We start from the raw sequence: 26,095 nt of genomic DNA, 5'->3' as shown, positions 1-26,095 counted from the left end.
TGGGGAGATGACGGTTTTGCTCCCGGCTCTTTCAAGCTGTAATCCTCTCTCTGCCTCTTACTGCTCCCCTCTCTCCTATTCCCACCTCTGTCCCCCGGAAACTGGAGACAATACTCATTTCAGTAGGACAGCACTTAGAAAACTGTGAATGCTGTTGCTACAAAAATTGATACATTTTGCAGAAAAAGCAAGGACAGAAAGCATTTTCTTTCTGAAAGCTTCTTAGAAGTAATGAAAGTAAAGTTTGTTCTATACAGGTCACTAGAGTATCTGTATGCCTGTCAGGAATACAACAGGCAGCATGATCAGCATCCATCACAGTCAGTTTGTTTTTTCCCTCTTCCCTTGGGAGCTGCATGCACAAGGAGAATTTTGTCTTCTGTTTTTTTTTCTTTGTTTTTGCTTTTTGCTTTTTCTTTTTTAGGAAAATGTTGATACACATTTTATGCCTTGTGCACTTGTAAGTGGAAAGAAAGTCCATAACGCTCTGTAGTTCTGTTAGGAGGTCAAAATGTGGTCCCACTCAAGGGTGGTCCCACAGGTTTTAACTCTTGCACAGAGAAACTTTAGGCTTACACGCTATTCCAAAGAAACCTAGTTTTTCATTCCGTATCATCATACAAGCTTTCAAATTACAAGCTCTGTTCTTCCCAAAATGTAACACCTTGAACCTCAAATTTGATCCGAAATTCTCTGAGAACCCTGCATAGAGTATAAAGCACTGGTGACAGGTACTCCTGGAAGCTTGTGTGTTGTTGTATAAATATGCTCCAGGTTTCTGGAGTAGCTAGCTAGCATCTCTAGCACAGCTTCATTTGGCATAATGCATAGCTGAAGTCCAGCCAAGAAGCTACTGTCAAGGTTAAGCTGCTGTCTCAAAGGCTGGAAGGAAATCTAGCCCTCTGGAGGTAGGGGAACATCACCTGTTAACATTGCTAAGTGAGTACATATGCATTGGTGAGAAAGCTATAACGTCTGACCTGAATTAATCCATTGTTTTCAAGTATCTTAAACTCTGCCTCTTAAATTTGACTATTTCGATTTTTTTTCAGAAGACTGGATTCATTCAAACACAGTTTCATGCAATACAAAAATGTTCCATGTTATAGAAAGAGGAGAGAGGAAAATGAGGATATACATGCAGATGTAAGCAAGTCAAACATTGTCAAGAAAGATTCTCTACAATATCTTCACAAACCTAAGTCTAAAGTACTAAGCCCAAAGACTTATAGTGAGCTAGATGTTGAAGATGCAGCTAAGGTTTCTTCAAAAACTATGGAGAAAATTTACAGAGCTACCAGTAACTGAGCAAAAACCAAAATTTTTTTGGTATGCATCTCATCGTGTAGCCTCCCAGAAAGCTGGTTTGCAGGCACTGTAGCAGCACCAGGCCAGGCAGTCATGATGGCAGAACAGGAGAACTGAACATGCAGGCACCCACTCTGTACAAGTTGCCCCTCCCATTGATAATCTGTCAAGAATATATCCAGTCCCTTGTTCAACATTAATGTATTCAGGCTTAAGCTGAACCTCTCTTCCCCAAGTACTGTACAGAAATGATTAATCTGTCTTGAAGGCCAAACTCACAGCACAGTGCTTTCTGCAGTCTTCGGATTTTGATGGCTGTTCGGTAGGCAGAGAAGCGTACATTGTTCAAGTCAGCTGAAATAACAGAGCAGAAAGGTGAACATCCCTAAAGAGTCCGTAAATTTACTCTACATAGAAATTTTCACATGCCTACACAATGGAAAATGTCTGATATTAGTTCACTGCAAAGAAGAGAAGAAACAGGATACAACAGATTTGAAAAAATAAAAACAATTGAGAAGTTGGGACCCATTCCAAAAATCCGCCTGCAGGGAAGGCTTCCCAGCCTTGACAGGACAGGGCCTTCAGAGACTGACACAACAGAAATGCTGACACTACTATCTTGGCACACATAATGCACATACATATTACAGAGTGCATACAGTTATTTTCCCAACAAGCATTAGAATAAAGTATGTTTCTCAGAGAGTTTACAAATCCATCAGACAACATGCCTGAAATGGGGCAATGAAGGTTACAGTAACTGAGAAACTGAGTAACTGAGCAACTGAGAAAGAAAACTTTGACTTTGTTAACAATCCTTTGACAAGGACAGCTGGATGAAAGGACAGAAAGGAGAACCATAAATTACCTATTTTAGAAACGAATAGGTATAGTAACATTTTTCCTCAGTTAATAGCATTTTATCCTTTCACTCCCTAGAGGAGGCTTCACAGTAAATGCAGATGTTAGCAGGGCATGTTGAACTTGCTGTACCATAATATGATCTAGCCTTTATTGATACCATAGCTTCTCTGATATATCACAAAACTTAGTTCCTTGCAGGCTGTGCATCCTGCTTTAAGTATATACACAGCCTGCATCCTCAGACAATCTCACGTGGATTTAAAAGAAATAAATAAGATATAGCATTAAAGTGTAGAGTCACAGCATATTGTTTAGAATAAAAATTACTGAAAGAGAACATACACATCACATGATCAAGGCAGCAGGCTTCTTGTGAAGTGTATCTGATCACAAAGCGAGAAATGCTTTGATATATGCAGTTCATGGCAATTCAGACACGGTTTGCAGATTTTGCAAGGTCTAGACAGCTCAGAGTGAACACCATATATATCATAACAGTTAATATTAAGAAACACACTCACCTAAGGACTGGAAGAGCTCAATCATTTTAGGATGATCCCAACAGGTTGTCTGTGTCTGGTGACTACAAAGGAACAAGATAATCAACATTTAAGGAAACAAATATACACACATACTAAGGAGGAGAAAAAAGAAAAATAAAGATATTCTGATTTTCTGGGTTTAAAAGGAAAAAAAATCTCTCAGCTCTTATATTGAAATACATGATCTGGGTTTTGATGCTCTGATGTTTTTAAATCACTAAGTACCTTAGACAATAGTCCACCTATATTTTTTAATATTCTAGAAATACTTACTTCTGATTTTCTCTTAAGCACGATGGTATCAGTTCTGCTTTGATTCTGAAGCTAAGAGGTACACTAATAAGGTAAAAACGCAAAATTTCTTGCTGCTATAGCACAGCAAAAATATTGCAAAACACTTTAAAAATTAAAAGCATTGGAGCTTTTATTTCAGACCACTGCATATCTGAATACATTTCTTAATATATATGGTGATCTTAATATTTACCTTAATATATTTAATGTAAAACCTAATCACTTTTCAAGCACTCATCTGACAGGTATCTGAATTCAGAGCCAGTTCTACACTAGCACTCACAGAATAGGGAGATTCAATAAGCAACAACATTTCATCCACCATTTAGCATCACTGTTTTAATTCACCAAGGTTTCAGGTATGCTGCTATATGACACCAAAGGCATGTTCCCTTAGGTCTGGCTAAAATCTCACATTGCTTTCCATGAGCCACATTTTGCTTCTATTTCTGCATATCAATTGTCAGAATGACTGTACATTCTTGCCATACAAAATATTTAAATTTGAATTAGTTAGAAAATTAATTGGAGAAGTTTTGTTGAAAGGATCCCCACATTCCTCTTAAGAACTATAGTTAATAATGAAAACAAAATGTTGCCAGGTTAGCAAATTAAACAATAATGAGCACAGAATACATCTTATTTCATCTTTGTTTTTGTTAAAGAAAACAGAAAGTTAACATGTACACATTTTTCACACGCAGATATATCTGCTTGTAAATAATGGCTTTAAATGACATTTTTCACTAAATGTAGCAGACTATCTTCAGTTTTGTAATGATTTATCTTTTTTTTTTTTTTTTTTTTTTTTTTTTTTTTTTTTTTTTTCTGTTGAAGAATCAGCTAAGGATGAGCCCTGTTGCACTAAATGGTATAAAAACACAGGACAAAAGGTCCCTGCTCCAAAAGCAGAACGGATGGGACGGCTACCACGAGGGCCAGGAAGCGTTGCCCACAGGTGGAGCAAGTGTTACATTAGCTTTAGAGTTGAGAAACAAGGAGAAAAGACAAGACTCTGTGGAAAGGGAGGAAGGAAGGTAAAGTAGGAGAGCACAGGAAAGGCTGAAAGGGGAAGGGAAGGGAGGGCCTGAGGTGGAGAGCGAGGCAGCAGGCAGTGAAGGACAGGGTCTGCCCACGCCTGTTGAGAAACACAGGAGGTTCTCCACGTGGTGGAAGATGGCTGCTGCCCCAGGACCTTGCTGGCTGCGGCTTTTCTGCAGGGTGACCAGCAGGCTCCAAACGAAGTGAGAACCAAGGGCCCATCTTTGCATTATATTTCAAAGTACTCTATGTGAAAGCGTATGTGCTGGGTCTCAGCACAGGATGTAAGACCAATTTCACATCTGGCAACTGCCCCAATTCCGAGCCTGACGTAGGTCTCCACAGTTGGCTTCTCTCAGACTTCGCCAGGCTTAACTCTCTCTGCCATGGCACCATCATGCCTTTGTGGCATGCTTTTTACAAAGTTCATAGACAAATATCTATTTCCTATTAATTCAGTAGAAACAAATAATATTTTCTGTTGACTGTACTTGAAGTATTTCCTTACAGTCCTTCCCCACTCAGAAACACATTGAAGTTCCTCTTTACCTTTGAATACATTCTTAATTTTAAGTATGTATTTAAATGCTTTTCTGAGAAGATCTACTTTCCTGAGCTGCAACATTTCCTTGTTTTCAGTTTCATAATGCCACCACAGGAACTCCATTCATAACTCAAGCTCTGAATAGGGTATTTGAGGCCTTGGTATGTTCAACAGTAGAACAGAAGTCCAAAGCCCAGGTATGTCTGTATCTAATTATCAGTATTTTTAAACTAAAAGTTTCTAAAAAGACAGTGTAAAACAGCAGAGACACTTCTTTCCCGAAAAGTAACCTGGAAGACAATTATTTCCCTAGCAGGTGCACACCAAGAAATCATCAAGAAACCAATCAAAAAAAAAAAAAAAAAAAAGAAAAGAAGAGGGTGTATTTGGGTTTGGTGCTGTGCCAGTATAAAGATAACCACTGTCCAGCATTCTCAAAAACCCTGGTGTAACAATAAATTACAATATATTAGAAAGAAGTACATATATAGCTTCTGTAAACAAGAACAGAAAATATAATATAATGGCTTGTATTGATCAACCCATTAAATAATCTCAAAACCAATCCCTGAACTGTTCCTGTAGCATGGATATAAGATGCTGAAGCAACTGAAGCTGCCAAATAGATCCACTACAATGTTAAGTGGGATGCTGTCATTATCATCTTAACCATTTAAAATTGATTTGTTTTGACATAACCAGCTGCAAGCATCCACTGTACTTGATCCAATATGTGATCAGTTCAGTAAAGCTTGTTTTAAGGACATGCCTTCATCTCAACTCCCCCAACTGAGGGAAAAGGGAAAAGAAACACACACACTCTTGGTGATTTTACCGTCAACATCCTAAGTAAAAAGGGTCTCTTAGCTCCTGATAAAAGGCTCTTCTTACCTAACAGACCTTCATATTTCTATGTTAAAAGAAAAGATGGATAATAGCACTGCGATACTTTAGAAAAAATTATGTATTTTTCCCTCACTACTTCAAATGCTAAAATATTAGCACAAATGCTGTGTATAAATACACACAAAAATTAGCTGAATCAAATCTTGCTATTGCCTCAGATCTTCAACTGCCTTCAAAAATACCATTCCTGTTAAAATTAGCCAAAAATACAACGTTTCCAAATCACAGCCTCTGCTTCACAATTTATCATTTTTTGGAATGAGAAAATATGCTACCATAAAGAAACCTATTTTGTACTTGTGAGGTGTTGCAAAAGTCCCACCTGGGAAATGCTGCAGACTTGCAAAGGTTTATTAGCAGCAAATGTCCTCCCTATACAAACAATAACTGACTTGTAGCAAAAGCTGACTCAAAGTTTTTCCTTTCTGGCAACAAATTGTTAAATTCCACTAGGTCCAAAACAACTTCTTCTCTTCTTATTTAAAGAAAAAGAAAACAGAAATATTTGAATAAAAAACTTAGTTTTATTTTTTTTTCCAGAAATATACCTACATACTGCAGTACACCTAAGTAATGTGTAATTGGGGCTGGAGGCAAAACTAACTGCAATTTAGATTCCACCTTCTAAGTAATTTATAAAACCCTGAGGAGCTGATATTACCAATCAAATCTTTTCCCTAAACTATCTTTCCAGGATTTAAGAACAATTTTCACTTAAAATGCCTCTCAAACAACAGTCTCATTATTAAAATTGTATGTTTTAAGTACATGGTTTCAAAGGCAATTTTATCTGAAAGATTAAAAACTATTTTAAGCATGACAACATGCCACGCAAAAATTATGTTTTATTTTCCTATTTTATGCTTGCTTAACATGAAGCAGTGACAAAGTGAAGCAGCCACCCCCAATCTCTGTATCCTGCTCTAAGATCTAGCTTCTCCTTTTAATGTAGTAAGAATCTCAACAACTAAATTTTCTCCTTGTACAGAAAAGCACAGAACACAACACGAAACTCATACATAAAATAACAACCAGAACATGTTTTTATGTTTCTATTTCCATTTGAAATAGAAATACAAGGTTGTGTACTAATGAGTTTTTAAAACTCATCAGTTCCTTTGTACGTCGCATATGATAACTACCTGCCACTATAATAAGAGAAAGGAGGCCCAAGGAACATCTTCACATGGAACTGAAAGAAGGGGACAAAGCATCCCTTCATTAAGGCTTGTTCGTAATTACCCAAAAGTCAGTACTACCTGATAGCTGCTAAGTAGCTGTACGAGCTGACTGTGATTGTACCAGTCCTATCCCAAAACACGTGACAAGAAACTACACATAACAGCTGAGCAATCCTGCAAGTGGATTTGTCAAACAAAGAACAGAAATGGACTGAGAGCAAATGAACCAGCAACTGAATACTCTGATCAGCTAAAAGGAGGCAGCACTTTACCCCTACTGCTGTTAGCAGTGCCACTACCTTCCCTGAATATATTCCAGGGACTTAGTTTACAAGACAGCAGGCACCAAAGCAAGACTACACTGGACAGGGCTGGGGAAAAAAAAAAAAAAAAAAAAAAAAAACAAAAAAAAACATGACTATAAATTAAGAGGTATAAAAAAAACTCAAGGCGAGGGGAGAAATCAGTCCCAACAGTGACATTTCTTAATGCAATATTTTGTTTGATAATAGTTTCACAATATGCAGGGACTTTTATGTGCACACAAAGTGACTTCACAGAAAGAAAAAAAATGGATGTGCAGATAACCTTCCTAGGCTACAAATAGAATTGTCAGACTAGGGAGTCATTTTATTAGGAGCTCCAAGCAAGAGGCAGGCAAAACAAAGTGCTTTCTGGTGATTTGGTTTGTAAAACGGCTCTCTAAAATACGATCCATCTTTCTCTGATGTAGCTATAGTAGCTTTTGTGCTACTGATGCAAGACGAATGCAAACAGATCAACCTCTGAAAAATGTACTGAATGGTCTCTAACAGATGACATGGGTTTGCTGAAATTTGGGGAGATCTTTCTGATGGGGATCTCATAGCTCCTTTTATGAAGGTTCATGACAAAGCAAACTATTCTAAGCTATGCACTGCAGTAGTTACCATTGCCTGTCCATTACTGCCCAAAGACTAAAGCAGCTTTAGATGTTCCCATTGCTTCTCTGATAGCTTGCTCAGTAAATAAAAAGAACATACAAGTAACCAGACCTATAAGAACATTAAAAAAAAAAAAAAAAAAAAAAAAAAAAAAACACAATTACATGAAGAATTGGACACTTTACATGTATTTTACACGTGTGAAAGGTATCGTTCCAACAATATCCAAGAACCAGAAATAGCTAAAATAAGGTAAAGTAACTAAGGCTGTGTGCACTTCTCACTACAGTAACAAAAGTGCTCCAGTCATTTTCTTAAGAGTTCCAGCAGAAAAATGATTGTACTAGCTCATGAAGCCAGAGCTCCAACTTCATTCCTCTGTAGTCTATAACTTCTGGTAAGTCCAGAAGGCAATTAATGCAAATTTTATGGATTGTTTTCACCAGAGAGACATGACAAGGAGTCTGCAGAAAGTTCAGCCCTGTGAGGAAACTATCTGCTACAAGTGCAAATAAATGTCACTTTCTGTATTTTCCTGCAGAAAACAACCTGAAGCCCTGAATCATGAAAAATTAAGTCGGCAGAAAACCAGGGAAATCCAGAAGGCAGAAGCTGATCAAAATCTAAATTTGGAATGCCTCTAAATTTTATATAGTATTTTATCATATTAATCAGAAAAGTTTATCATTTTAATCATTGCACCAAACTTGTGCGCTGAACACATGGGCTCCAAACAATGGGCACTAAACAAATCTACATGGTCTTCCCTCACTGTTCCAAATATTGTGGCAGTTCTGTCCCACCTTTCACCACACTGTTAACATAGCAATCACACTTTTCCTGCCCTCACAGTGTAAAGCCTAATTCTGCAAGCTGAAGAGGTAGCAAAACCAGAATCTTTATATAAAGTTCAAAATTCATTGCTGCCTGTTGGGGTTGATATTTGAGCTACAGATTTCCCAAGAAAATTTTCCCAAGAAATTTCAGTCTAAAGTTGTAACATTTTGCATACAAGACAATATTTTAGGAATTTGATTCATTTTATTGTCAGAACACCATTCAACAACTTTGTAGAACCTTTTACCCAACCAATTGAAATATTGCCAATATATTAAATAACATACACAAATTCAAGAAAAAAGGTACAGTCTTATTTAGATACTCTATGATTTTACAGTGTAAATACTGTATCTCCATAACCTAAACTTGGCATGTGAATGTGCAAGTGCTCATTTTCAGTCTGGCAGCATATATGAAGAAAAAATGCCCAAACATGGGGACAAATATAAAAGTAACTTGTTTTTCCTGCTCTTTTTCCTTAAACTAACTTTGCCTGATTCATTAGATATCACTATCAGTTCTGGTGATTTTTAAGACCTTAGAAGTGGTTACTAGAACATAATGAAATAATTCTTGCTAGCTGCAACAACTCTATCACACTACAGGCAAACCTAGTATACAAACAGCAAACCTAGTATACAAGCTACAGAAACTCAGCAGAGTGCGTGCAGTGTAGTGGCATGACTACATACTTGGTTCAATGAGGGTGCGTGTGCATGTGTTTGTGTGTTTATATATACTATTCCCTGATTAATCATGAAATGATTCGTTCTTCAAGGGACATGTCAAGGGACATTTACCGTAGTATCTCAACTGGTTCTTTAAAAGTAAATCCCTCCTCTCTGTAGGTAGTCCCTGAAGCATCTCAGTTATTCATATAAACTAAAAGACATATTGAGATAAGACAGAACTGTTTCATGAAGATCAAATATCAACAGCAGAAAGCAGTACTACCATGATGCAAAATAAAGGCTTTGATGCTGCTGTGACAGTCAAACCAAGAAGCACCTTCTCACAAGTAGCCAGACTTGTAGAGTGAGATGATATTTAGCTTCATTAAGAGTAAATAATAGTTGGGCTTATTATCCATCGTGCACACTTGGAAAAAAAAAAGACTTCCAAAGGTCTACAGGAGCTCAGGATATTGACATTTCATTGCACATGTCCTGTGTGCTTTTCTGCTACTGTGGAAGTAAGCTGGTCTATAGAATAACACCATATGTACTGTAGACCCATTTTGTCTTCCCACACGGCTCAGGTAGGGAAGTACTGAAAGTGTTTCATTGACTGAGCCCTAAGAGTGTTCATTTGGTTTTAGTTTTTGGTTAGTATCATAAGATTCAGTTATTCAGAAAAAGAGAGATCTCTCTTTTTAGACTGCCTCCTCAGCAAGTTTGCTGATGCTACCAAGCTGGGAGGAGTGGCTGACACACCTGAGGGCTGTGCTGCCACTCAGAGAGACCTGGACAGGCTGGAGAGTTGGGCAGAGAGGAACCTCCTGAGGTTCAACAAGTGCGGGGTCCTGCACCTAGGAAAAAATAACTCTAGGCACAAGTACAAGCTGGGGGCTGACCTTCTGGAGAGCAGCTCTACAGAGAAGGACCTGGGAGTGCTGGTGGATGACAAGTTGACCACGAGGCAGCAATGTGCCCTTGTGGCCAAGAAAGCCAAGGGTCTCCTGGGCTGCATTAGGAAGAGTGTTGCCAGCAGGTCGAGGGAGGTGATCCTGCCCCTCTCTCCTCAGCCCTGGGGAGGTCTCATCTCGAGTACTATGTCCAGTTCTGGGCTCCCCAGGACAAGAGAGACATGGATCTACTGGAGAGAGTCCAGCGTAGGGCTACGAAGCTGATCAGAGGGCTGCAGCATCTGCCCTATGAGGAACGGCTGCGAGAGCTGGGCCTCTTCAGCCTGGGGAAGAGAAGACTGAGGGGGGATCTCATCAATGTGTAGAAGTACCTGAAAGGAGGGTGTCAAGGGGACGGGGAAAAACTCTTTTCAGTTGCCCCCTGTGACAGGACAAGAGGCAATGGGCAGAAATTGAAGCACAGGCAGTTCCGCCTGACCGTGAGGGGGAATTTCTTCCCTGTGAGAGTGACGGAGCACTGGACCAGGTTGCCCAGAGGTTGTGGAGTCTCCTTCTCTGGAGATCTTCAAAGCCCGCCTGGATGCAACCCTGTCTAACATGCTCTAGGTGACCCTGCTGAGCGGGGAGGTTGGACTGGATGATCTCCAGAGGTCCTTTCCAACCTGATTCTATGATTCTATTCTCTTCTGCCAAAAACTACTGACACAACATAAGCCATGCAGTAAAATATACATCCATAAAAAGACTGTAAACCAAGGCAGTGTAATTAAAAAAAAAAAAAAAAAAAACTATGAGTCTTACATGTATCTGTGTACATTTAAATAACTAAAAAGTTAGTGTAACAAAAAAAAAAAATCCCAATTAAACCCCTACATATTAATGAATTGTTTTAAAGCTTAAATGACAAACATACTTCCCCTTACAATCTGCTTTTTACCCATTATATTCACTGGCAGTTTTCTAAATATTAATTGGCAAAGATAATCCTTGTTAAAAACGCTTGCTTGTTGTAAATAAAGTGCAGATAAACAATATGTTATTTAAGTTACAATCTCTAGAAATAAGCGAATACTGCAGCTGAAACAAACAGAACAAATTGCACATCTCAAAGTGTTTCAAGCTGCCCATGGACTCAGGAAGAAATAATTCAATTTATACTTGCAAGCTTTTTTTTTATTTTTTTTTTCTTTTTCCCCTATAAGAAAGAAAGCTTGAGAATGGATATTTTTGCATAATTTCTTATCATGGACCAGTCCTATGCCTGTGTTGATAGTCGTTGGCACACAACATGGGAACAGACACTGGAACAGTATTTTGGCATCATGCTAAAAAGCTTTGTATTTATGAAGACGAGGTCATTTACAAAGACCACAAAATGAAATCAGGATCTTTACTGATCACTAATGAATCTACAGCACTCAGAACTGTGTTTTTGTTACCCTTGCCAAATTTCAAATGGCAATAGCAGCCCCACTTTATAAATGTGTCACGCTGTTTTATCTACATACCATATTTTTCCTTTTTTTAAAGTCCATTAGAAAATACTGTTTTGCAGTGAAAAAGAGTTGGCATGACACATTGCAAGGGCAATGCACTTTAGAGGTTGGTGAAGCAATTTACATGCAGATATTTTGAAATCCCTCCACAGAAACATACTACTTCATTTCTTTAACGAAGACCAGTACAGCAACTGGTAATCGAGGTAACTCTCAAAACTGAAATCTGTATTATCTTTTTCTGCAGGTTATATTTTATTTTCTGCTTAATACTTTAGGAATTATGGGTAGAAATAGAATAAGAAAAAAGTTTAAGCTCCCCGTTCCTCTCTTCCCCATATAGGTATAAGATGAACATGAGGAAAGACTTCTCAAAGAGTCTTTAAAAATCTAGCAGCAGAGAGCATCTTATTTCCTTCGCTCCATAAAGTAACGAATGACATAGGAGGCAATAATTTTATTTTATTTTATTTTATTTTTACTATGCTGATGATGCTGGATTCTTTGTAGGACAACAGAAAAGTAACCAGGGTGACTATAGACTTGATATTGATCACTTTGATGATTACACCAAGACAGACCCTGCAGGAAATTAGTATCACTTTGACTTCCCTCTCTTTTCTTCTGCAAAGTACAAACATCTAATAATTTATAGCAATGAAAGGCGTACACTTGAAGTACATTTAAGTTACAGTTAAAAGCACATCAAAGTGAGAAATGCCATGTTTTCTTCACATTCATTTTAGTCAATTATTCTTCAAATGTGTTTACAGATCACCCATATTGTCTACTTTATTTTTCTATTTCTTTCTATAATATTTTTATGAAAGTACTGAAAAACACAGGCTCCATTTTTGCACTTTCTATTATAGAGGACAAGCATGTCTCGTCTTATTTATGTGATTCACATAATTAGAAATGAGCAATGGCAGAAAATGCTCATTATGAAACCTCAAAACCTTTGCAAAGCAACCTATGAAAGATGCATTCAGTGGTATGCTTGCCTGAAGAAAATCAATTTTTATCTCTTGAAACCATTTGTCCAAACTTATCACTTTTATTACCAGGAGTGGATTAGTAAATATTGTGTGTGCTGTTCTGCATCCCTCTCCATACTGCTCCTTAGTCCCATTCTCTTTCATAAAGTTTGAGAGAGAGAACCTTTTTTCAGCAGCATCTAGATTTTACAGATTCAGGTTTTATTCCTCAAACACTTTATTTCAACCATCATTGATGGAATTCTACTGCAGCAAAGAATCTGACTAGAGAAATACAAAAACTTTTATCAAGTATCATTAAGAAAATATCAAACAGGATGCAAACATAAAGTCACCTCTACAGACGCAAAGCCATTTGGTAAATTTGGTTTGCAGAAGAGATTTAGAGAGGAGAAAAGAGACAAGCTAAATCATGTCTATAAGCTTAGTTCAATTAAATAGTTGCCATAGTGCATGGTACAGATACCTTAATAGACTGTGCTCAAAGAATTATGAGTCCCCTCTTCCAAAGCTGAACAGTCACTCCTTTCGAAACACTCCAAATCCAGATTATCTCTGCCTGAACTTATGGGACAGAGGAGTTTGGATGCTAGCTTTAAGTCTTTCATGTGCTTTTGGTAACTGATTAAATACAACTCCAGAAGGGAGAGACATGCTGACAGTTAGTAAATGCAGTGGGGAGAGTGAACTACACTCTGAAGCCAGTTACCATTGGCATCAGGAAAGAAATAGAATAAATGTTGCTTATCTGACAATACAGATGCCTCGCAGCATTTTGACATTCTCCTTACAGATTCATTGCCACCTAGAATACTCCTTTCTGCCTTCTCATCTTCAGCTCCCTATTTTTTTAAAAATTTCACCCTCTGTGTACAATAAAACTGGGAAGATTGTAATATTTTTTTTAAAAAAACTCATCTTGACAGAATTAAAACTACAAAATCATTTGCAGCTATGTCACTTTTGGAATACTTTATATTAATCATACAAAGACAGTCTAGAAAAGCAACTGAAATGAACTAAACACATGAATTTATGGTTGTCTAAATAGAGTGTATGTTTTTATTCAGAATTCAAGTAGCTTGATTTAAATTACCACTTCACTTTCAAAATGAATAATAAAAAAAAATCTCAGTTTGCAGCCATTGATCGCTGAATCATATTTTTCTTCTCCTTGTTCTGCTGTTTTTCCTCCTATCCCATAAAATGAACAACTGGTACCTTAAACTTTATTTTCTAACATAAGAATCTTACCATAAAAACAATAAATACAAGTGGTCTGAAAGGATATAAGTTACTGAGACTCATTATACATTTTCTTTCTATTCAAGTTGTGTTTTAGATCACCAGCACTTCATTCCAAAATGTTACAATAGTTTAAAAATATCAATAAGAACATTAAATAACAAGCTAATCTGCACATCTTTCCCACAGATTCTTTCTGCATAAAATCTTCAACTGGATCCTGTGGACTGCTCTCTTGAGTTGTATTGCTAAAGCTTGTTTCATCTCTCCAATCAAATACATTATCTCAGTATGTTTTTTTTCCCTCTCTTTTCTCAACTATATCTGAAATTAGGGAATAGGCAAAGATGAGAAAGAATATTTAAAGCTAAGAGTACTCTCCAGCCTGATGATACCAAAACCAAATGAAGTTCAAAATCAGCTCTTTTCCGTTTTGTTTTTCATAACTCAGTATTTTGCCTACTTGCTGCCGCCAACTCTGAAGTTTGGATCAGCATACAATAAGAAATAAAGGTTCTGCCAAGGTCAGTCTGTAGCTTCACAGTCTGTCAGGTAGAAATTCAGCATACCTCCCCACGCTTCAAACAACACTCCCCTCCTCCTCCCCTCCTCCACCTCAAAACTACCACCACTCAGACACCTCCCGCTGGTTACATGTAACATCATTCTCTTCTTTCAAGAAACAAGCATCAAGACATTGCTTTAGCAGCATGTATCATGTTGAAAGTAGAGAACAATCTACTGGAAAAGTCTTTGAAATACAGGAGTTAATTTTGCTGACTTCATTAAAACGATCCTTAAAAAAAAATGTGGCCTCTGTTCCTGTAAAGACCTTGAACATTAGAGAACTTGCCCTGTCCCAAGGTCACAGGTTCAATCCCCATATGGGCCACTCATTTGAGGGTTGGACTAGATGATCTCCAGAGGTCCCTTCCAACCTTACCAATTCTATGATCCTATGATTCTATACTTCTGCCCCTTTGTCAGACCTCCTCTGTAAGACCATTAAACTGAAAGATGCAGGGGCTTCGTTTCTCAACCCTTGCTGGCCTCACTCACCAGCCGCAGAGCAGCCAGCATACTACTGTTGGAGCAGGCGTAGTGTATCAATGTATCAACTTTGCCACTGAGTTCTGCATTGGCAGGATCGCACCCAATGTGCCGACCGGAAAGACTTACTCTCCATTGAATTTGTCATGGTAAGAAACTGATTTACCAAAAACTGAACTTGAGACAGGATAGGGGCAGGGGAGATGTCCACTAAATTCAGAAAACCCTCAAGTTTCTCGTGAAATATGAGAAAAGGATATGCATGTGAAATATTCAAGTTAAAACCTTTGTTATGCTCAGTATGAATAGGGAACTTCAACCCTAGTCTAGTCTATCATAGGTACTGATGATGAGGACCAAACTGTCACTTGCCCTAGGACTACTTATGCAACCCTATCTCAATCTCTCTCATCTCTAAACTTTCCCAGGCCTCCACAGACTTGACCTTCAAGGCACTTGGACCCTGTAAATAATTTGCACATAAGCTACTGGCTATGATCAGGTAGAGCAGGAACATGAGTCAACATCTTTCATACCCCCTGAAAGACTTAGCCACAAGAGAAAGGACTGTTCAGGGTAGTTTTCCTTTTGTTCTTTGCAGTTTTATATTTCAAAGTTTTCTTTAAATTACTGCTACAGACGCGATCAATTTAATTGCACTGCTGTCTGAATCTGGATTGTCACTATCCCTCCCTGTCCAACCTCTGCCTCCTTCTCTTCCTCATTGGGGTGTGGGAAAGAACCTTTCTTCCAGCAGACCTCAGCCTTCTGTAGTGACCCTACACAACTTTTCAGTACAAACAAAAACCATTTATAAACACCTCAAGTTTCCTCACAATAGATTGGTTTTCTTTTTCCAGTTATCTACCTTGGACATTTTAAAATTATTTTTCACCTAACAATGCAAAAACAACTGCCATACCTCAAGAATAATGACAACAGGTTTGACTGACACAGATAAACACAAAGATTTACCACTACTTACTTCACAGCTCTCAAACATTGCAAACTGCTTGAAGCACAAAATTTGGCATGCTGTGTTTCCCCCTCGCAATAGAATACATCAAATAATTCTCCGTATGTCTGTAATTACTTCTATTATTTTCAAAATAGGTATTTCAACAATTCCTCTAAGGAAGAAAAGCATTTGTACAATTTTACTCAACTTTTACATTGATTTCACATTTATGCTAACATTATGCAGTATAAAAATTTTCTAAAACTAAAGAAGGAGAATCCACGTGTGTCTATTTCAGTAGGAATTTTGCACAAAAAAAATAGGCTCTACACATATTAGTCACCACTGTACTGCTTCAGGCCAAGAACTCTGTGTCTGAATCTTGTCCCCTTTACTGTATATACTTTGTATGAACCACACTTGTAAGTCTGTGCTCAGTTTGAAGTCCTGTACAAAGCTCAATACCATATAACACTAGAGTATTTTTTTAAATCTTAGTGGGATCTTTTTTGTCATTATTTTTATGTTTATTATTTTGTATATTGTATCATTTAGAAATAGATATAGTACATGCAGCATAATACTCTGTAGACAGATTAGTCTGATAACATTTCTGGTTACTTATTAGCACTTCCCTCCTCCCCCCTTTCCTTTCTTTTTTTAATCAGGTTATGGTAATAAGACTCCTTTGGAAAACTTAAGAAACAAGACAAACTTACTTGATATAATAGGGCACTTTGTTGTGTGAAACAGATCTCTGCCATGGAAACTGTACTGATGCTGAGGAAATAAACAGAAGGTAATTATTAGAAAACACCTGTCAAATAGAAAAGATCCAACTATCATTGTTCCTTTTGTACAATTAACATAGTTATAATAAATTAAGTGGGAACAACTATAATTTCCCAGACAAGCTTACAGTAATTAGAAAATCAGCTGGAGAAAACAAAGGCAATATATCAAGATGATTTTAGCCATATATTTGATGCCAAAGTACAAACAGAACAAATGTAGTGATTCTACTCTGAAGGACAATAAATTCTGAACAAGCAAGCTATCCATCCAGAGCACACTGAGACACCAGTTTTCAAAAATGTTCCCACTACAACTAAATCCTATCAACAAAACAAAAAAGAAAAATATCTACAGTATTATTAGTCACAGTTCTTAGCTCCTATTTGCAACTCAAAGTAGTATTGATTAACACTGTACAATAGATAAAAAAGCATTAAAACCTGTCTCTGTACTTCTTGCTGAACAGCAACAATCTTTGCAGGATTTATGAAAGTCTGATACATCAACAGATATCATCCATAACACTAGGAAGCCTTCTATACACTGAGATACAAAAGGCATAAAGTTGTACATCACAGTACAACTGTGCTTATCTAAAGATCTCAGGAGATGTAAGAGGAAGAAATGTTCAGGCCTAAAGAAGAGCTGGTGCACAACTTAAAAGTGGGTATTTACTGAAGGACTGTAGGTTCATACACATCCTACAAGACATTATCAAACTGATGCCAGGTTAGTTAGGGTTTATCACAGAAGAAACTCACTTCACTAGATTCACTGCAGAAGCAAGTTTGAAAGAATATATAAGAAAAATTGACCAAGATGAATTTATACTAAACATGTATGTCAACACTTCCACAATAGAGTGCCTGCTCTATGGGACTAACTCCTCTATTTATATACCTAAAAAAAAGTGAGATGCAACTGTCATCTACATTGCACACTGCAATTAAATACATTGCAAATACAGACATTCTCGATTATCTAACTTTCTGCAAGCATGGCCCACTTTTGAGCTCCTCCCTCTCTGAAGAATTGATTTAAGAATTACAGAATGGTTGAGGTTGGAAGGGACCTCTGGAGATCATCTAGTCCAACCCCCCTGGCTCAAGCAGGGTCACCTACCGCATGTTAGACAGATCATATCCAGGCAGGTTTTGAATATCTCCAGAGAAGGAGACTCTACAACCTCTCTGGGCAACCTGTTCCAGTGCTCTGTCACTCTCACAGTGAAGAAGTTCTTTCTTACACTCAGAAGGAACTGCCTGTGATTCAGTTTGTGCCTGTTGCCTCTCGCCTTGTCGCCGGACACCACTGAAAAGAGTTTGTCCCATCCCCTTAGCGTTTCCCATTAAGGTATTTGTACACATTGATAAGATCCCCTCTCAGTCTTTTCTTCTCCAGGCTAAACAGGCTGAATGCTGAAGACTGACTTGAGAATCAAGCAAACAGGTGAAAGAGGATATCAGCTCTGGAGTTTCATTCTTTAATGCTGCAATTTGGCATCTTTGGCTACTGAGGTACTACTATGTTAATTATGTCACCTAACTAAGATGAAAAATCTGGCCACAGTTTACATGGAGTTGGCTTATTTTCTGTGAGAGACTATAGGTATTCTGCACAGAGATATGAACTAAACAATCTAATGAATTTATGTCAAATATTACTTATTACAGTTCAGGTGATACTATACTTATTTGGGAAAAATCTTTCTAAAACATTGCCCGTTTTCTGTGCTGCATGAACCTCTGCAAAATGAAATTCCCATTCTTCTTTAAAATCTGTTTCTTGATGAAATCTGTACAGAGTAGTTATTGATTCTGGCACTCACTAGGAGTGCTGCAGATATCAGTAAAAGGCTAGTCGTCATTCAGAGATGCTTTGAACAGGCATTTGAAGGCATTTGGTGGTATTCATCTCTGGTTCTTTGCAGTATCTACCAACATGCATTCTTGAAATGTTCTCTCCTTGACTTTTGCACGGAATGTGCAAATTGTGTCCTCTCAAGCCCCAAAGATGCCCTAAGCAAGGCTGAGGCACACTGCTAAGGCACTGTACAGTTTCTTCAGATGTAATTCTGTGAACATTTTTTATCCAGCAACAAAGTCAGTTTGAGGAGTTCCAAGTCTCCTTTGCCTCCAGCTACTCACGCCAGCTTCTCCCAACTTAGTTTACCACTTCACTCGGTTTTGCAGATACAGTTATTTGTAGTGGGACCCTGTAAGCCAAATTAAGGAGATGATCCAAGTCAAGGCAAACAAAATCAGCCAACCTTGCGTGACAGGCTTCCTAGTTTTATGTAAGGATCCTTTTATGGATCAAACTAGTCACCTAAGCAGTTGCACTGGTACACTTGAGGAGAGGTTACCAAGACACAGGACTAAAGTCAGGAACTTCTCAAAACAGGTAGGTTAGTGGGAAATGCAACTTGGCTATGTTGCTTCCTAATCTCTTAATTACAGAAACCAGACTGACTTGTCTCTTAAAGCATTGAATTGGCATTCTTTTTAACGGTGCCAAAGGTGCCTCTATATACTTGTATTAGCAACTGATTAAGTAGCTGTACTTTCCAGGTCAAGGTTACAGGTTTGAGACTGGAAATGCTATAAACCCACAGCAGCAACACTACACTTCAGATTAGGTTTATATAGCAAAAATCCTTAACCAACCAACCCCCAAAAATGTATTTTCACAGTTTTTGGTTTGTTCTGTCAATTTAAACAGGGGAATAGTGTATCCAAGACCTGTTTTGCCTAAGACCTGCAATATATTAAATATACTGCACCTTATTTACCATGTTCATCCAGAAACTGCTTGTCAATTTGAAATAAGACTACTGCTGCCACATAACTCAAGAAGAAATCAAGATTTACTTAATGAGTTAAATTATATTGGCTATTTAGCTAATATAGCACATATGGTGCTTTAATATCTCTGGGACAAAGCTGCTCATTTTTATGTTCATTTTTCATAACTCTTGAAATTGTTTTATCATCATTATGGAGGTATTCAGTCAAAACTGGAGAGCTGCCTGGGTTAACATCATGTATCATAAACTTTGATGATGGTAGTTGGGCTAGAAGATCAGAAAATCAACATGGATCTTGATATCACAACCTATCTATCTGCAATGAATAAATCAAAATGAGAATGAGAGATTTAAGCATCTATTTTTGCCCTCTCCTAGGAATACTTGGAGATCATAGGCTTATTTCTCTAGGAATTTCACAAAAAAGAAAAAGATGCAATAATTTGTCTGAAGAAGTGATGCAAATGTGCTTTTCCCTTCTCTTCTTTTGAAGTTCTAGGAATGTACAAAATGAAGCCTTTTAATAATGCTCTGGTCTGCAAAAATCCAGATAGCTCTTCTCTTGTGCCATCCCAGTAAGCATGGAAGAGAAAGCTGAAGAGAAAGGCAGCAAGGAATGAGAAGATGTAGTTATGAACACATAAGGGCTCTAAAATGGCCATCAGTCAGACCTTGCTGCAGACAATGACAAAGAACAAAACAAGAAAGCAACCATGGGAAGAACCATAACTCAGGGAGACAGTGATGTAATCCTTGAGGGAAGCACATCAATGAGGACTTCAGTGAAGTCCTCCCCGCAGAAACAGGGAGGCAAATAACAATAAGGAATTTTTTGCGCTCCAGCCAGAGTGGTACCTGGAGGGCAGTCAGTAAAGGAGATGCAGTGTTTAAGATATGACTGTACCCAAGGCTTTCTCAAACACAATTTATTCAAAGCACTTACTGGAAAGAAAGTGCTGCGATGCAGGCCCAAAATCTCTGTGTGCCTCCTGTAGCTGTTTAAGGCGATCCTCCACAGACACCTACACATAAACACATACACATAAAATTTACATCAGATTTACTTTGTAACAACAGGGTCACGATAATAAAAAATAGTGATTTACATTCATTTTGGTTAAATAAAGTAAGGTTGACTTTGTGTCACTTATTTATCACAGAGCCATTCAAGGCTATTTTTTTCATTTTTTTGCTTGATAAAAGTATCTTGCAGTGTTTTTGTACGAGTAGTGCAGATCAATAATGAACTGGTGACTATCGCTGACTACTGAAATTTCTGAGTCCCTCTCAACCCTTCCCTTGTCCAGATTTCTAGAGTCAGCAGGTCTTCCTTTGATTGTATTGATCTCACAGCTGCCTTTCCAACACAGAATGTACTGCTTCACGGGCTGATATGACTTCCTCCAGTTTACTAATTAAAACTACACTAGAACATGTAGGGGCTTGGCTGCTTAGTTAACTCTCTTTAAGGAAATTCCAATATCAAGTTATATTAAAGAGAGGGAAGAACAAATATGACTGATTAATAATTTTATGCCTCAGGGCAGACTGATTCAAAACTACTAGCCCAGAAGCTGACACTTCAGTTTTTCAAATTCTGTTCCACCATCCTCACCTACAGAGGCAAATGACCCTCTAGCCTTCCCCCAATTCTTTCCAACACTTCATATTCCCCTTAGGAGCCAGGGAAAGAAATACACAAAAGTTGATTTGCAAAAAATATTTACTACAAAAAGAGAGAGAAAGTGAAAAGATTGCTAAATGAACTTTAACTGATGTAAGCAGCTTTATTAAATCATCCGGGATGAAAGTGCAGTAAGTTTTAACTGTCTAGTTACAGATAAAACTAGACACATTTCAACTAACCTTTCTCAGATCATTTAAGCACCAATAATCATAACTAAGCAATATGAATCTTGCTTATACCAGCCCCTCTTCTATTTTACAATGCTAAATATGCTATTACTCACATCTTGTTACAGCTCTACTAATAGTTAAGTCATTTCAATCAAAATTTCCTGCAGAAACTGAATAGTCAAGAACAAAATAAACCAAATTCCACATGCGTTGGAAACAACAGAAATATGCAGGTTAGCTGTCAGTAACAATGACTTATGGAGTAAAAATACTGCTAGAGAACTGTATAAAAAGTATGTGACAAAAGTCATCGCTTGTCTCCAGAGATTAATATGGTCTCTTGAGTGAGTAAACTGCTGAGATAGCTGAAAAAGAAAGCTATCAGTTAAGATGGCAAAGGAAAGACAGCTCCCTTTGTTGCTTCTGCACCACCAGAGTAACACCTTGAAGAGAGAAATAATGGAATCATGGTAATAGCGTATTTTTTAAGAGAACAGAAAAGTAAGAGAGGCGCATTGCCACCACCCACCTCTACCATATGCATTCAGAAGTATACCTGTAAAAGTTTCCACCGCATGTTAAGATCATCTAATTGACGAGACATCTTTAATGATGGATAAAGGTCAAGTGGAGACAGCTGACTGGACAAATCATTCACTGTTTTAACTTTCAAGTTGATGGGAGCAATTTCTTCTCTAAAAGCCTACAAGAGTAAGCATACATTTATGCTTGACAGTCATCTCCTGAGCAGCAAGAAAGCCAAACTAAACTCAGCAGAGTGGTGACTAATGTGGCACCTTATGCTAAGAACTACATGCAACTCCAAGTCTTCTAGCAAAGAAAGGTCATTTACTTCACTACTCTTATCAACTACTTCATAGTCATCTTTGGAGTCAGAAACAGTATAAAAATTACCCAACTGCCCACATCCAAATTATGCTCTTAAACCAGAGTACTACAATTTAAATAAAGTATTTAGTGCTACCATATGGCTTTAGAGTCTTTCTATCCAAGTAGAAATATGCAACATTGTATTAGGAGCTTTAGTAGCACAGTTCCTGTCTAGGACTCTTAAAACAAAATGTACAGTTTTCCACTATAAAGCAGCTGACAAAAATTCTATTTAAAAACTATTACTGAATTAGCAAAGCATGAAGAAATTTATCTTCTAAGGAAAAAGAGTACAACATTTTACCTAATTAGAATTGTACAGTTAAAACTATTACAATGATTAAAAAGAAGAAAAAAAAGTTTATTGAATCAAACGGAACTAAATACAGTATTAAAAATAAAATTGATGTAGTTTGAGTTACATATGAAAAGATGCATCAGATGTCTTTTCCTGCCATGAGCATTTAGCTGTTCAGTCCTATAGATGGCTTGACTAAACACTAAGAAGCAAGCGAAAAAACAACTAGAAAAGTTTTTTCTTTGGACAATTCAATTATTTACCTCCCTTCAAACTCTCTCTAATCAGGCCCAGTAACCTACTGTTACAGAAGCAGTTGGCTTCCAGAGAGCCAGCAGGTCTCTATTACTTTAGCAGATGTTTCAGTTTTTCCACAACAATGAAAATCTAAAAGACTTTGCTTTACTCTCCTTTATAGAAAAGCCATTAAGATATGACAAATTGCTTCCTAAAATGAGAACAAAGAGCTATTCAGCATCAGCATGTTAGCACTTTCTTTAGTATCTATATTAAAACGTAGAGAAGGGGAGGAGGAGACACATTACTCTTCTCAAATCAGCAGCAGACTGGACATAAATCAGCTTTGACTGCCTTTGATTTAAAGATATTAGATTCCATTAAGCCTGAAAGCAGCAACAAAATTTGGAGAATAAGGATGCGTACACAGATACATGTGAACTAAAGCACTCTTAAGTGTTAATTTAGTACATTGAATCCCTGGGCTATGTACGTATAATAGAGTATTTGCTGCAAAGTGTTTGCAATCCACAACTCTTCATCCTTCCATCACTAGCTTTCCATACTGAAGTCATGGATGGTCACGCACATTGATGCCACGGTCTTCTATTATTTTGCCACATTCATTCACAGAACAGAATCATAGATGATTGAGAGAGATCAGGCTAATGTGAGAACAAATAAAATTTTTCACCTACACAACATAAAATAGACAACTCGTGCAGTTTGTGAAAGCTAACGAACAGAAATTAAAGCTCCGAATATATCTTTGCACTATTAAAACCAGGTCTAAAAGGTTTTCTAAAAACAAAGTTGCCAAAGATGGTTTAATATATATGACAGCTCACCACTAAAAAAAAAAGAGGGGAGCCTGCTGTCATCTGCCTGGATGGTAAACTCATACTTTGGTGTTCGGGCAAAGCTCCAAACACACTCATGACCTAGGTGTGGGTTAGACAGTTTTTCCAGGTAGAAAATATTTAAATACAAATATATATTTTTTTCATATGTAATGAATGTTGTATGCCATACAAATCTGTAGCTGGCTAATCACATGTCCTTATACAATCATAGCTGACACATGAATGCAACACAGCATTGAACTTTGAGACACTGCACAGTGATAATATGTTTAAGTGTGAACTGACCTTAACTCTAGGCTTTAAAAACCAGTGCACAGGGATCTTGTCCATAAATTAACTAGGCACTGCACTTGAGAATTTAAGTATACTGTGTATACATATTTCACAATATTAAGTGCAATAGAATGGAGAGATCTGACTCTTACGTAGGCTAAGTACTTCCCAGAAGTTCCACACTTACAGCAGTTTTCTCAATGTGATCCTGTAATGAATCTATGAGCAAGTCTCCCACAGGTTTCCAGCCATTCCTCACGTTTTCAGCCTCCTTCAAGTCAGCATCAAGGTCATCCATGGCACACTGCAAGTCTTTCAGTTTTTCTAATGCTTTGTCCACTTGCTTCTGCCAGATGTTGGCACTGGCATTTAGGTTCTCCCATTTCTCTTTTACCTCTGAGGACTGCTTACGCATAGCTTTGGCAATCCTCATAGCTTTTTCCTCAGGGGTCAACTCTGCAGAGGAAAAAAAAAAAAAAAAGTTTTGCTGTTTATTTTTTCTCTCATTCATGTGTAGTTAAACAGATTTAGAATTGTCTGGGGTGCATATTCAAGAAAGTTCATATCTGATGAGTCCAGAGTCAACTGTTAATTTATTTTAAATGGAACAGAGTATCAGAAAGTCCATATTGCTATTAATAAAGTAAGTATTAATTATTCTTAATGATAAAATACAACCAGGTCAGCAAACAGAATAATATTCCCAATTTCCATATGTTATGATATGCACCAAACAAAGGCAGCTTAATGCTGTGTTTGTTACTTTGGGAGAGACAGGAGGAAGAAATAAGAGATCATTCTTCTCTATTGGAAACTGCAATTGAAGTCTGGGCCCATTTCATGCAGAAAGAACAAAAATAGTGCTTTTTTCCCTGGATCAGTTACCACCCTTAGTTTTCTGGATCAGTTATCACCATATCCCCAGAACATCTCCTTTTCTACTTACTAGCAAAATGCAAGTGTGGCACTCTGAGTACCACCAGGGGAGTAGTTCTGCAATTCTACATCCATTTTTGTGTTAACACTGGAGTTTTAAAAGGGTGTTTAAATAGGTATTCCAAATCCAAAATTGTTTTATGAACCTGTTGACTGAAAAAGAGCTGAGCTTATGATGCACTATTTCTCACTAACTTCAAGCTTAGATGCATAAATCCCCTGGGATAACTCAGCAGCTGTACCTGGAAAATCCCATTCACATCAGCGAAGACCAGCTGCCACGAAGTATACAAAGCTAAAATGGGCATGCACACAACCATGAGACATAGCCACAGATGACGATACTGATTGCTTCAGTAAGTTGCTTATATTTAAATCCCTATTCCCCTGTGAGCCTGGAGGAGACTGGACAACACTCCACACAACAGACACACTTCAGCCCTCTTTTACATCAAGTAAAAGGCAGGAGTAAGGCAGTAGCTTATCTCTTCTCTGCAACAGATGATTTTGGGACACCAGTCAGGCAGCCCATGAGTAATACTACCCTCTGTCATTGCTTTTCCTAAGTCTTTGAGACTGAGCAAGACCCAGTCAGTCAGAAAGAAAAAAGAAAACCCTAGGAGATCCTCAGCAGGCCTTGCCGACTGATACTTAGGATGGCCTTGGTGAAAAAAAGTCACAGAGAGCCTTCTTCGTTAGGGAAGGGTCACTTCAGTAATGACAAACAAACAAAACCTGTGCCAGACAATTCTCCTTCTATGTAGCAACCCTGCAGTTTCTGCAGGCAGAGAAAAAAGCAGGGAAAATGTGAAATAATTGAGAAATCAGAGAATAAAGTAAGAGGAGAGACACGCATATCCTAGAGCTAAGCCAAGTGGCCTGCTCTCACTCTTAAATTAAGTCCAGGGCACTATAGAAATGTTTTATCACAGTATTTTTTGCGATTAAAATTCAAATGTTGTCTATGAATAAATTATATACATTATGTGATGAAAAGATCACTTTTGTTAGAAGTCAAATGAGTCATACAACCTTCTCTATACTGATTTATAGTCTTTAAGGCTATCGGTATAACTGACTAAACTTTGACTAGTTCATCTATGGAGAAAAAAAAACAAACAAAGGCAAATAGAATTTTTTTGCTTTTGGAAGGATAAGTGAATGTCAAAGTAAAAAATACACCGTGGTGGTTACAAAAATTATATTACTATACCTCTGATGATAAAACTATTGTTCCCAATATTGGAAAATGCACTGAAAATAGTTGATACAAAATAAATTATAGTTGAAAAAGGCAGGTGCTATTCTTCTAAATGTAGAAGTAACATTAATTTATCTGAATGAAAAAACAGAGAGAACAG

The 26,095-nt window shown here is 37.6% G+C and overlaps 1 protein-coding gene across 6 annotated transcripts in view; it reads right to left on the bottom strand.

Moving 5' to 3' along the window:
• UTRN (utrophin) overlaps positions 1 to 26,095 on the bottom strand; it is a 405,882-nt gene that overhangs the window by 66,366 nt on the left and 313,421 nt on the right. For 5 of the 6 annotated variants that reach the window (XM_062572341.1, XM_062572340.1, XM_062572342.1 and 2 more), the window contains 6 exons: positions 23,986 to 24,254; positions 21,793 to 21,939; positions 20,323 to 20,401; positions 16,498 to 16,558; positions 2,697 to 2,758; positions 1,588 to 1,662 (listed from right to left, as the gene is read on the bottom strand). In XM_062572341.1, coding sequence (XP_062428325.1) covers positions 1,588 to 1,662; positions 2,697 to 2,758; positions 16,498 to 16,558; positions 20,323 to 20,401; positions 21,793 to 21,939; positions 23,986 to 24,254 — 693 coding nt within the window. Of the gene's footprint in view, positions 1 to 1,587; positions 1,663 to 2,696; positions 2,759 to 16,497; positions 16,559 to 20,322; positions 20,402 to 21,765; positions 21,940 to 23,985; positions 24,255 to 26,095 lie in introns of those variants that run through there. The other variant, XM_062572345.1, reaches the window with a different exon arrangement.

This window comes from Rhea pennata, chromosome 3 (assembly GCF_028389875.1).
Source record: "Rhea pennata isolate bPtePen1 chromosome 3, bPtePen1.pri, whole genome shotgun sequence".
Taxonomy (NCBI): domain Eukaryota; kingdom Metazoa; phylum Chordata; class Aves; order Rheiformes; family Rheidae; genus Rhea; species Rhea pennata.
This window is presented reverse-complemented; position numbering and strand designations above follow the sequence as displayed.